At 50.7% G+C, this 12,594-nt stretch overlaps 1 protein-coding gene across 3 annotated transcripts in view; it reads left to right on the top strand.

Annotated features, from left to right (window-relative positions):
• The window catches only part of TATDN2 (TatD DNase domain containing 2), a gene marked incomplete at its 5' end in the record, with an annotated part of 32,925 nt that overhangs the window by 2,994 nt on the left and 17,337 nt on the right, over nucleotides 1-12,594 (top strand). For all 3 annotated transcript variants that reach the window (XR_335070.3, XM_006151993.3, XM_006151992.3), the window contains 2 exon segments: nucleotides 69-485; nucleotides 9,276-9,755. Coding sequence is in view for 2 of the 3 variants with exons in the window: in XM_006151993.3 (XP_006152055.1) it covers nucleotides 75-485; nucleotides 9,276-9,755 (891 nt within the window).

The following is a 12,594-nucleotide window of genomic DNA, read 5'->3' as shown; positions in this document are numbered from 1 at the left end:
GCCTGGGGGTAGGCGGCGGCGGGGCAGCCAGGGAGGGTGCTGGAATCCAGGCCCCGCTCTCCTTGCAGGTGCCCATGGCGTCGGAGCGGCGCAAGGTCAAGTACCACTGGAGCAGCTCTTCGGAAGGGTGTCCCAGCAAGCGCAGCTGCCTCCGGGAGCCCAGTGATGTGGCCCCCTCCAGCCGCTCTGCTCGTAGCTCTGCGTCGCGGTCAGCAGGGGCCAGCAGCCCAAAGCGCTTGAAAGCCCACAAGGAGGACGATGTGGCCTGCGCGCCGAGGTTATCCTGGAGCTCATCTCGTCGCAGAAATTCCTCCTCCTCCTCCTCTTCGCATTCCTCCGGCCCAGGTGTGGGCGGGGCCGCCTCCAAAGGCTGCGTGATTCGGAGCACTCGGGGGTTCCTTTCCTCCGGGGAATCCCCTCTGCACCCTGCCAACCCCTCTCTAGAAGAAATGGCTTCTCTAGAAGAGGAAGCCTGCAGCCTTAAGGTAGGTGGCTGCAGTGTCTCGCCGTGGGCGAAGCTGCTCCCACGTGTTGGGAGCCTTTTGGGATGGGGATTTTGGTGGAGAGACTACAGAAGAGCATGTCCTGGAGGTCCCTGGGGTTTTCCCAGAAGGCTACTCCACCCAGACTCTGTAAACCAAGCAGGGGGCCAGGGAGTGGCCTGATACTCAGTAGAGAGGCACAGTAGTTTTCAAACTCCAGGGTACTTGTACCTGCCGCCTCCTCCCCAACTGATAGGACAGGGCTGGGCTGTGCCCTGGGCTTCAAGATTTGTAACTTCCCAGCTGACTGTAAACGTGGGTCCAGGTTGGAGAATCCCTGCAGTCGAAGGTGGACTGCATGCTCGAGAGGCCCGGATGGATTTATCTTAGTCGTTAGTTTAAGGAATTGTGCCCTTGTTTTGAACCCTTCTGAATCTGAGCCACGGAATTTGGGTTTTGGTGCGACTTCTCACCAGAGTCACCGCTTCCAGCACTTTAGAGTTTTGTTTGGTGATGCAGGGTGGTTGTTTTTTTTTTTTTAAGAAGAGAATTTTGGGACTAGCAGTTAGCGTAATGGCTATGTTGCTAGACTTCCATGTAGTTGACCATGGTTCGAGTCCCAGACCCAGTGACTAGTGGCTTAAAATTCACACTGGGCGTGCATTCCCAAGATCCCAAGAGGAGAATGGAGGAGAAGGGATTGCGGCGTGGCCATACCCCCCCGGAGGGGGTGGTGGTGTCTCACTTTCTGTCTCTCTGTCTGTCTCTTTCTGGCGAGTGCACGCGCCCTATAGCATAAACCTCTCCAAAGAAAAAAAAAGAATTTTGCTATCAAGTGTTTGCGCTTGCTGGAGAGACAGAGACAGAAAGCAAGAAATCAACCCTCCCCCCCAAGGGGGATGGACAGGCTGCAGTCTCATCTCCTCCATTCTTGGGAACACATGAACACGCACCCGGTGTGAGTTTTAAGCTGCCGGATCTGGGCCTTGAACTGTGATTGACTAGTGAGAGTCAAGCAGTGTAACCGTTACGCCAGCCGTGCTCCCAACAGGAACACAGAACTTCATAGCAGAGGGAAGAGTGATTCATGGAGAAGGTTCCTTTCACCCACTCATTCAGCGAGGCTTATGAACAGATATTTTTGGGGGGACTAGTTGGTGCCAGGCAGTGTTCTAGGTGCTTAGGATTCCCTAATAACAAATATCTTTGCCCTTCTTAGAATTTGCACTTTAGATTTTAGAGCTCTGGGGCTTGAAAAGTTCTGCATGTGGAGAAGTGGAAAGAAAGACTTACTTGGGGTAAGATGGGTGGCCCCTCGAGAAAGTTATTTTTACAGAAACTTACTAACAGGTCCTAAGGTAATTGTGGTTGTTTTTAAGTCTTAACTCCACAGGAGTGGTTTATTGTGTGGAGTTAATAAGTCAGGGCGAATCCTGGTGAGCCCTTAAGTTAAGTGTCCGGTTTTTCAGTGTGGACCGCCCACTCTTGCGTGACCACGTGGATTTTTTGTTTTCAAGTCATAATGGTGAATTGAAAAGTTCTGTCTTTGGCGCAAGAATACTGAGTGTGACTCAAATCTGTATCAGGTGAACATTCGCTCTGCTCACTAATTTAATCATGCAATCATTCTCGATACCATGTCAGTGGGCTAGGCACAGCGTAAAGTAATATCAGTTGATTATGTTTAGTGACAATTAGAGAACCCTGTTATCAGGAGGGACGGGAGCTTTATTTTCCTTAGTCGTCAGGTGCACTGCATTTCTGCCCCAGGCTGTCCTGCAAATCAGAAACCCAAAGTTTGTGGAATGGCAGCCTCTAATCTGGGTGAGTCTAATTTAGGGTAGATGCACCTTTCTCTCCTTAAATTCAAAGGGCCTTGTTTTTCTAGCATCCCGTTTAATGGTTTCGGTAAGCACTCTGTTGGAACTTGGGGTGATGAGAAAGCTGCTAGGCAGCGTGGTGGGAGGGCTGTGGTCAGTCACACGGCTGCCCCACGATGTGCCGTGATGGAGCGGAACACCCAGAATGGGTGCTGCAGAGCTAGGAGGAGACAGATCTCAGTGAGGCTTAAGTAGCCAGGAGAATTTGGATTTTATTCTGAAAGGTTGGGGTTGTATTCTTAGTCACTAGAGAGTTTTTACAGGATTCTGTGTAGAGAGGAGGCAGATTTGGATTGCAAAAAGATCATTCACGTTGAGGGATAGCAGTGTTATCAATTCTGACTGTACATCTACAGCGCTGCTGAGGTTTCTCCTTAGAGCATGTGTTGGTCAGTTTGAAAACATGATACCGGGGCCAGCAGGTGGCATGCTGGTTAAGGCACTGGACTCCCACGTGGTCAACCTCGGTTCGAGTTCCATACCTGGTGGCTTACTTTTTCACTTGCTGTCTCTCTGGTGAGCACATGTGCTCTGCCCTATAGCCAATTAAAAATAATAAAAATTTAAAAAAGAACAGGACACAGTACTTTTTTTTTTTTTTCATCTTAATAAATTGCCGAATACCTTTTTTTATCTTTCCCCTCTGCCTGCACCTCTTCCCCACGGGCTGGCTGTGAGGTGCAAACTTGTCTGTCTAGTAAGTCCCATGAGCAAGCACAGCTGAGGAGTGCTCAGGAACCTGCATGTGCTTCTGGGTTTCTCCAGGCTCCCCCTCTCGCCCACCTTCTACCTACCCATCTCCTCCATCTGCTCTGTGAGCTTTGCGGGGTGTGACTGTGCTTTGTGTCCCTGCCCCCCCCCCACAGCCTTCAACACGGACCTCTTTGTGCAGGTCGTGGAATGTTGGGGGGGGGACGATGTTAGACTGCGCATTTTAGGATCAGGAGATTCCCACTGGCCAGCCTCACGTAGCTCCCTGTCACCTGCAGAATAATAGATAATATGTAGATAATATGTTTTCTGCAATTCTAACGGAAGCTGACGAGCTTAGTTTCTTTTCATAGAGAAGGTTAAATGTTACGAGCACCTTCGTCTCTGCTGTATTTCGTCTTTACTATGACATATCTGAATTGCAGCCTTCAGGGGTAAAGCAGGATGCTCTGTGAGGCGGACCCACGTGGGAAGGTTCTGAGTTCGCATCTGCAGACCTCCCTGCGTTTTCGAGGTACAGGTGTGTTCATGATCTGGGGCTGGCTGAAGTTGGGGTGGATCTTGGTGTTGGGACCCTGATGAGGTGCTGTCTCTCTCACTCATGAAGGGAATAAATAGACTTAAAAAAATGTTTTGGTGGCATGGTGGTTAAAGCAATGTGATCCCACACGGGTGACTGTGCTCAGAGTCCAGGACCCAGCAGCTTGAAAAACATGCCAGGTGCATGTGTGTGTACCCAAAATCCTGAAAGAATGGAGAATTGCAGTGTGGCTATCCTTCCTGAGAAGTGCTTGCTCGCTTTCTCTCTGTCTCTCTCCAGTGAGTACATATACCTATAGCAAATATTTTTGTTTCTGAGAGGTTTTTGCTATAGGTACATGCGCTCGCCAGAGAGACAGAGAGAGACAGAAAGTGAGAAATCACCCCCCAGGGGGGTGGCCACGCCACAGTCCCTTCTCCATTCTCCTCTTGAGATCTTGGGTATGCACGCACATGCACCCAGCTTGCGTTTAAGCCACTGGGCCCGGGACTCAAACCGTGGTCGGCTGCATGGGAGTTTGGCGACATAGCCATTATGCTAACTGCTGGTCCCACCTATAGCAAATTTAAAGGGAAAAAAAAAAGTTAAAAAATAATTTTAGGGAATGAAGAATAGAAAGGGAAATTTGAGCATTTACAATGTAATAGGCTTTGATCAAATGTAATTTTTAGCATTTGACCAATAGACTGTCACGTTCCTCCTAAGAGTCTCCTGAAGTAGTATTATCTCTGTGTATCAGTTAACAAATACTTTCATAGTGATTAACAAATATTTGAGTACCTACCTCTGTGCAGTGGGAAAGGAGACTCAGAAAGGTTAAATAACTTGACCAAGACCGTGCAGCTGGTAAGCGGCAGAGCTGTGGGGTAGTCCCAGGTCAGTCTGACTGCCAAGCCAGTGCTCTGCAGTGCTGCTCTCTGGGCACCTGCTGCATCCCAGCCCGGCATAACTGCTAGGCAGGGAGACAGGGAGGGCAGCTCCTCGAGGGGCTCCGTGGGCCAGATGGCCCAGACACCGTGCATCGTCTCGGCTCTTTAGTGACAGCTTTCACTAGCCCCTTCTCTGCGTCTTCACTCAGGCGCCCGGGGCTGGTGTGGAAGACTGTGCTGGGCACTGGAGGGCTAGGGGCAGTGAGGCTGTTATTGATAGGCTCAAAAACCAGTCCTGGCAGGGCAGGGAGCCGCAGGGAGCTGACTGCTGTAACAGGGTGTTTGAAGACCCTCCCCGGAGATTAGGAGTGAGCCACTACCCACCGGAAGGTTGTCACAGAGGAGCTGAACCTGACCCATCCTGGGACATGAGGAGGAAGAGAGGAGTCTGCAGGCAGAGAACAGTCCGTGCCCAAAACGTGCCAGGAAATGCCACTGCTGGTTCCTGAGGGCCTCCTTTCCCTCTTCATACCTGTCTTCATTCCTGAACACTTAGGAGTTTGGAGAAAGTGGGAGCTGGTGAGGGACAGATCTGGGGTGAGCCTGTGAGGGGCTCCGTTGTGTTTAGGAGTTGGAGATTGTGCTGTCGAGGGTTTACGCAGAGGCATGAAGTTGCAGGGCTTGGCTTTCAAGCTCCTCCCGGCCCACTGGAGAAAGGATGGGGGAAGGCGCTGCATTGACCTGTTGGGGACAGTTGAAATTGTCGGTGATGTGGGCAGGAACAACAGCGCTACCTGATTCTCCCTCCTGCCTTCAGGATGCACGGGTCACTGAGCAGTGCTACCAGGAAAAACGAGGTCTCTGTTCCCAAGCCAGGTGGTCTGTTTCCTTTGCTGTCTGCCCGCTCCTCACCTTCACAGCCTCCTTCAGCTGCTGGAACTGCCTCAGTGACCTGGACCCACCTTGGGCCTCACAGCCACTGACCTCGACAGCTTCCCGCGCTGTTCCTCCCGTCATGCTTTTCCGCGCTCTCCTCCTTTGGGTTCTAGGACGTTGAGAACTCGAGTTTGAATTCTAGTTCTGCTGTTCACAAGTCAGGTGGCATTTTCCCCTCCGGCAGCTTTGTAAATTCACATGAAAACGTGAGGTCGTGTTACTGTATCCCTAACCTTTCCACTCCCCTAACTATAGTCCTGGCCTTCACAACCAGGGTTGGCAAACTGCTGGTCCACAGACGGAGTATAGCTAAGCTCTCAAAACATTTAAAGTTTTGGAAAAATCGCATTGGAAATGCATGACTGCAGCGAATCCTCTAACTTTAGGTCAAGATAACTGCCCTCTTTTTTTTTTTTTTTTTTCCAAGTTTATATCTTTCGTTATAATGAGACATGGGAAGATAAGGACCCTCAGCAGGGTCTCAGACTGCCATTGGCCACCTCAGCCTTCCTGGTCAGCCAGGTTCCTGGGTGCATGGGCCCAGCGTTTGCAGGTCGGGAGAACAAACCTGCAGTCTTTCATATGATCCAGCATGCCTGGCAGAGGGTTGCTGCTGGGCCTGCAAGCCAGCCTTTTAATTCATTTATTAAAATGTCTGCCTATGTCTTCCACGAGAGAGAACCAGGCGCCCCTGATAGGGTCTTCACACCACCATCCACCGCAGTCTCAGCCGGCCTGGATGACAGGCACGCCCGTGCTCTCACTCTGTGTGCGCGGGGTCCCCGGGACTTGCCCCCAAGACCGTTCCCACGTGGGTTGTGTTGCTGCTGTGCCACCACCGGCCCCTCGGGCCCCCTTTCTTGTTTTACTTTCCTCCTTGGCATCTACCACTCTCTAAAGGGTGTATTTCACTGGCTGTGTCGCGCCTCTCCTGGCTTTCCCTTCCCTCACTGACGAGAATCGAAGCTCCAGGGGGCAGGCATCTGAGTTCCATTGGATGCTAAACCGCAGACCCAGAGCAGCGCCACTGGCACATGTTAAGTGCTCAGTAAATACTTGCTGAAGGGATGAACAATGCATTAGAGATTTCTGGTTTCACCTAAAAGGACAAAAACAACCAAAAGAAAACCCAAACAAACAACCCACACAGACTCTCCCACTCAGGCTGCACCCCCAGGTGGCACCAGTCGGCTCGAGGTGAGGAGCAGTTGCACTCTCAGGGGTGCTGTGGTCCTCACCCTCCCGTGTCGTCCTGTACCTGGCCTTGCAGGGCGATGAGAGGGCAGAGGTGGGAAAGCCCTTAAAGAAGGGAGGTTGAGGCTCCAAGGAATAGTAGTTGATCAGACATAAACTGGGGCTGAGGCCGGCATCACAAGCAGAGGACGGTAAGGGCGTCTGATGAGCCGTGCACGGCAGGTGGCTGGTGGGATCCAGGCAGGAGCTGGTGCAGCAGGCTGGGAAGCTGGAGCTGTGGCAGGGCAGGCCTGGGGAGCACGTTTGAGAAAGGGCCTTCTGTGATGGCCAGGCTGGCCCCCAACCTTCCTCCTTCCTGTGTCAGCCTCACAAGTAGCTGGGATTGCAGGTGTGTACCACCATGCCCTCTATTGGGTTGTCAGAATAGTCATATATTTTTCCTGTTTATCCATGCAAAAATGCGTCATGGCTTTTCTGACAACCCAATATTTTTAATATTAATTAGAATTACTTACAGAAAGATAAAAAGAAAACAAAATGACCCCTGATCTTTTTTATTTATTTTTTTTCTGGCTAATCCCTATAGACACATGTTAGCAAATCCAGAAAGTTAGAAAATTTGGTAAGCTTAGGAGAGGTTCAAATTATGAATAAATGCCACTTTTCCTTGTTAAAGTTAGCAGCTGCCAGCCATTTGAGTAGTTTCAGAAGAAAATATATCTATACCAACATCTATATGTGTCCAATAGTGTAATTAAAAAATTTTAAAATTATTTGATTTTATTTATCATTATTTTTAAATTTGACCAGAGACAGACAGAAAAAGAGAAATGAGAAAGTAAGCCATAGGTCTGGTACTTGAACCGTGGTTGGCCATGTGAGAGTCCAGCACCTTAGCCACCATGTCACCTGCTGGCCTCATATTTTTCTCTTTTTAAGAAGTTCCATGAGAGGGAACCAGCAGTTAGCGTACTGGTTATGTCGCTGGATTCCCACGTCGACCGTGGTTCGCATCCCAGATCCGGTGGCTTAAAACTCACGCCGGGCACGTGTGCGTGCGTGCCCAAGATCCCGAGAGGAGAATGGAGGAGAAGGGATTGTGGTGTGACCATCCCCCCTGCGGGGTGATTTCTCGCTTTCTGTCTCTATGTCTCTCTCTGTCTGTCTGGCGAGCGCACGTGCCCTATAGCGAAAACCTCTCAAAAAAAAAAAAGTCCCATGAGAGAGAAAGAGACAAACAGAGACACCTTCAACAAGAGAGACAGACAGTGAAAAGGAAAGTGAGAAATCACTTCCCAGGGGATCGTGGCTACACTGAAATTTCTTCTTTCTCCTTTGGACATGCATGCACACACACCAGCATGAGTTTGAAGCTGCTGGGTCTGGGACTCGAACCGTGGTCAGCCATGTGGGAGTCCAGTGCCTTAACCACTACCCCACCTGCTGACCCCAAAAACGTCTTAACTTTTTCCTGGATTGGGTGCAGAGGGTAAAGAAGAGAAGGAGTAAGCCTTTACTTCTGTCTCTGAGGAGATTCTAGATTAATCCTCACAGTGTTGAGGGGATTGAGGCAGAAGTTTGTGGAGTATTTTAAGGAGGCTGGGATGTAAGAGGTAAGAGCCCACTAAGGACTCATGAAGTTGGGGTTCTTTGGGCTAGCCTTTTCCCTTGCTGGGTCTTTAGGTTTTTTTTTGACTCAGATGTAGATGAACCTAGTTGATATCTAGGGGCCCTTCCAGTGAGAAATTTTGAGCTTCCATTTTGCCTGTGGGTGTTCTGAAGAGTGGGGTGGTGCTTGCCCTTCACAGGCCTGTAGTCCAGTTAGGCTGCTCATCTCAGCTCATCCCTTCCTGGGCAGTGAGAGGCTGTCATCTGAGTATGAGAAGGTGGATGGCAAAGCCTGGCTGTGATGGTGCGCGTTGTAGGCCACTGTGGAACCATGCTGGAGCTGCACAGAAGGCCTGGGTTCAGATCCTGCTCCAGCCTAAACGTGTCGGGCGTAGTGGTGCGTGCCTGTGGTCCTAGCTAACTGGGAGGCTGGGGCAGGAGGGTCGCAGCACGCCAAGGCCCTGTTGAAAATACTTAACTCTCTCCCTCATTAAAAACGGAAATGGGCTGGCCCAGTGGCTAGTGTTAAGCTGGTCACCTAAAGCCAGATCTGTATGGAAGAATGTGAGTTTTCTGTCAATCTGTACTTGCAGTGCACACAGCCACGATCCTTCCTGGCTGGGGGAGTTGAGGGAGATCGTGGCCTGCGGTCCTGTTGACAGTGCTTGTCTCTGTCTCTCTGTCTCTCACTCATGAAAGAAAGACTGAGAGAGGGAAATGACAAGATTTGGTGGCAGATCTGTACTTGCAGTGCACACAGCCACGATCCTTCCTGGCTGGGGGAGTTGAGGGAGATCGTGGCCTGCGGTCCTGTTGACAGTGCTTGTCTCTGTCTCTCTGTCTCTCACTCATGAAAGAAAGACTTAGGGAAATGACAAGATATGGTGGCAGTTCATTCCCTTTTATAGGGGCACTTCGGGGGTTGGGATGAGGATCTTTGCCTCAGCCAGTCAGTTTCCTCGGGAGTGGCGGAATAGCCACTCATTCATAACTTGCCGCGTGCTTCATGTACAAGTCACCTCCACAGCCTTCAGAAATCTGTGTTTTCTTCTAGGTCGATTCCAAAGATAGTTCTCGTAGCTCCACGAACTCCGAATTTGCAGCTGAAGCTGAAGGTCAGAACGATAGGACTGAGGAGCCAGATAAGGTCCAGAAAAGGAAGAGGGACAGACGCCGAGACCAAGGCTCCACAGTGATCTACCTGAAGGCTATCCAGGGCATCCTGGGCAAGTCGGTGCCCAAGCGGAAGGGCGAGCCCGTCCCCAGGACAAAACCGAGCCCAGGAGAGCGTCCGAGCCGAGGAGAAGGACTGGCCAGCGCGCCCCAGAAAGAGAAGGAGTCAGCCCCAAAGGCCAGGGTGGAGGAGGAGAAGCCTGTGCTCGAGCGGGCCAGCTTCTGTGACAGGAGAGTGGTCATGGATCCTCCGGACAGGCCCAGCCAGGAGCCTCTTGGTGACCGCAGGACAGTCATTGACAAACGCTCTCCGTCCCTTGAGTTTTTGGACGACTCTGACTCTCATTTGGAAGGCCAGAAGGTGAGTGAAGCTGTGCCAAGCACCTGGGCTTTAGCACTCTCGGTGAGAAGGACAGGCTTCCCAGTTAGACCTTAGTGAAAGGCAGCTTCTTGCTGGACCCTGACTCTAGGAAACAGACAGCTCCTCATAATGTACTTTTCAGAGTTATTAGTAAACTACAATTTGGTGCTCCCGTTTTCTTCTTCTTCTTCTTTTTTTTTTTTTTTTTTTTTTTTTTTTTTTTTTTTAGGTTTCTGCTGTAGGGTCCAGAGAGACCCTAAGAGAGAGTGGGGGAAAGAGAAGTTGCCCCCAGGGGGATGGCCATGCCGCAGTTCCTTCTCCTCTCGGGATCCTGGGCACGTACACACATGTGCCCAGTGTGAGCTTAAGCCACCGGGTCCAGGACTCTAACTGCAGTCGACTACATGGGAGTCCAGCGACATAGCCATTACGCTAACTGCTGGTCCCTGACAGACTACTTCATAGCCTTGTCCTGGGGCATGCTTCAGGCGCAGTTCACGCAGCGGATAGGCTGCACATGGCTGCGGCCCCTTTTTGGCGCGGCCGTTGTTCCTTCTTTTCTTCGTCATCTTGGAAGCGAGGCTGCGAGTCGTGTGGTTTTCGTATCTGTTAGGGCTAAATCTGTTTGGGGTTTGTCGTTACTGTGGTCGTGGCTGGGTCAGGCCGTATACTCTGCACTTTTTTGTAAAACTGTGCTTTCCTAAAGGTAATCATTACCTTGTTTTTTCTTTTAATTTTTCCCTGTTATCTATCACTACGTCCCTTAACTGCCAGAGCCAGAAAATTCTCAATAATGTCAAAACAAGTCAGCTGTTCCCCTTTTTTGGGAAGCGTACTTCCCCAAGCCCTCAGGCACCCTGCAGGTCTGGACTGCGTGCTGCAAGGCCCGCTGACAGCTCTTTGTGGGCGCTCCCTTCGTGCTTGTCCTGGGTTGCGTCTCTGTCTCTGGGGTTCTGTGTCTTCCCATAGTCTCCCTCCTTGGGTTATCCTCGCATGTTGGTAGAATCCTTTTTTCAGTGGCTTCTTGTGAAACAGTGCCTGGAAACTACCTGTTTTGGAAGACGCGTGTGTCTGCGGTTGGCTTTGTTTTCGCCTCAGCCCGGTGACAGCTCGGTCTGGCTTTGGATGCCCAGCTTGGGAAACCTTGGTATAGGGTTGTTTTTCCCCCTCTCTGGAATCTTGAAGAATGTCTTCTGATGGCAGGGATCTGAAATTTCACGATGTCCTCACCCACCTTTCCTCACCCACGTTGCTCAGTGTGGGACGGTCTCTTTCAGGCTAGATTTCATAACCCCGTTGCCCACTAAATACAAAGCGGCAGAGTGTGCGGCCTCGTGTGGGTGAACCTTGCAGCTTCACCTCTCCGGTCCTGCTGTGCCTGTCTCTGCTCTGGACGCGTTTGGAGGCACCACAAGTATGGCAGGAGAGCACGGGAGTGGTGGGGTCGGGCCTTTGGTTAAAATCCTGGCTTTGCCAGCTGAATTGTGATCTTGAGAGAGTTATTTAACCTCTTCAAGCCTCAGTCCCTCCCTCTGTGTAGAAAGGGATAGTTCTTCAAATGTTAGTGTGGTTGAAAAAGTAACACAGGGGTCAGCCAACTTTCCGTAAAGGGCTAGGCAGTAAATATTTTAGATGTCGTGGGCCACACATCCTGTGTTGGAGCCAGTCAGCTCTGCGTGAAGCCAGCCAGAGACAGCACGTGGTGACCGGGCCTGCCTGTCCCAGGAGAGCCTACTCACACCAGCAGCCAGTGCGTTGGGTTTGGCCTGTGACCCGTAGTTCGCTGAACCTTAAATTAATGCGTAAGGACTGGAACCAGCAGATGGTGTAATGATTATGTCACTGGACTCACGGAGTCCACTGCGGTTCAAGTCCTGGACCTGGTGGCTTCATACTTAGGCTGGGTACACACATGTGTGCGTGCATGCCCAAAATCCCAAGAGGAGAATGGATTTGCAGTGTGGCCATCCCCCCTGGGGGGTGATTTCTCAGTGTCTCTCTCTGTCTCTTCCTCTCTCTCCAGCAAGTGTATGTACCCTATAGCAAGAATCTCTGTTAAAAAAAGTACATGAGGATACTTGGGGTCAGTGCCTAGTGTGTAGTTGGCTTTTGATAAATGTAACTTAAAACTTCACTGATAAGAGCATGAACCTAAGGTAATCTCGAATATAGTCAGTCTCCTGCTTTTCTAAAAAGAAAATCGAGAATTCTTTATTTTAAAATTTTTCCTGGGACCCGCAGATGGTGCAGTGGCTACAGCACTGGACTCCCACGTGGGCGACTGTGGCTAGAGTCCCGGATGCCACTGCGTGTAAGTGCATGCGCGTGTAAGTGCGTGCACGTGTAAGTGCGTGCGCGCGCCTGCCTGCCCAAAATCCCAAACGGGGAATGGAGGAGAAGGGATTGCAGCGTGGTCATCCCTCTGGGGGGTGATTTCTCGCTTTCTGTCTCTCTGTCTCTCTGGTGAGCGCACATGCCCTATAGCAAAAAAATCTCTCTTAGACAATTTTTTTCTTGTCTGAGAGCATTTGTAGTTGGGATGGGGAGTGCCCCCCTAGTGAGTGGTCTCTCCTCAGTCCCTTCTCCTCCATTTCTTCCCTCAAGATTTCGGGTATTCTTGTACATGGGCCTACCATGTTTTCCAAGACTCAAACCACGTGGTTGGCCAGGTGGGGTACTGCTGCCTTAATCACACCACCAACTGACCCCCAAAACCTTTGGGCTAACTTGACCATGCAGGCATTTCAGGGGTATAGGTGACATACTCATGTTGGTTTATAATCTGTCTTTGAGTTACATGACCATTGTTGAAATTGCTTTTTTTCCCCTCACCCAGCCA

The sequence above is a fragment of the Tupaia chinensis genome, unplaced genomic scaffold (assembly GCF_000334495.1).
Source record: "Tupaia chinensis unplaced genomic scaffold, TupChi_1.0 Scaffold000333_1, whole genome shotgun sequence".
Lineage (NCBI taxonomy): Eukaryota > Metazoa > Chordata > Mammalia > Scandentia > Tupaiidae > Tupaia > Tupaia belangeri.
Note: the sequence above shows the minus strand (reverse complement) of the source record. Positions and strands in the feature narration are given on the sequence as shown.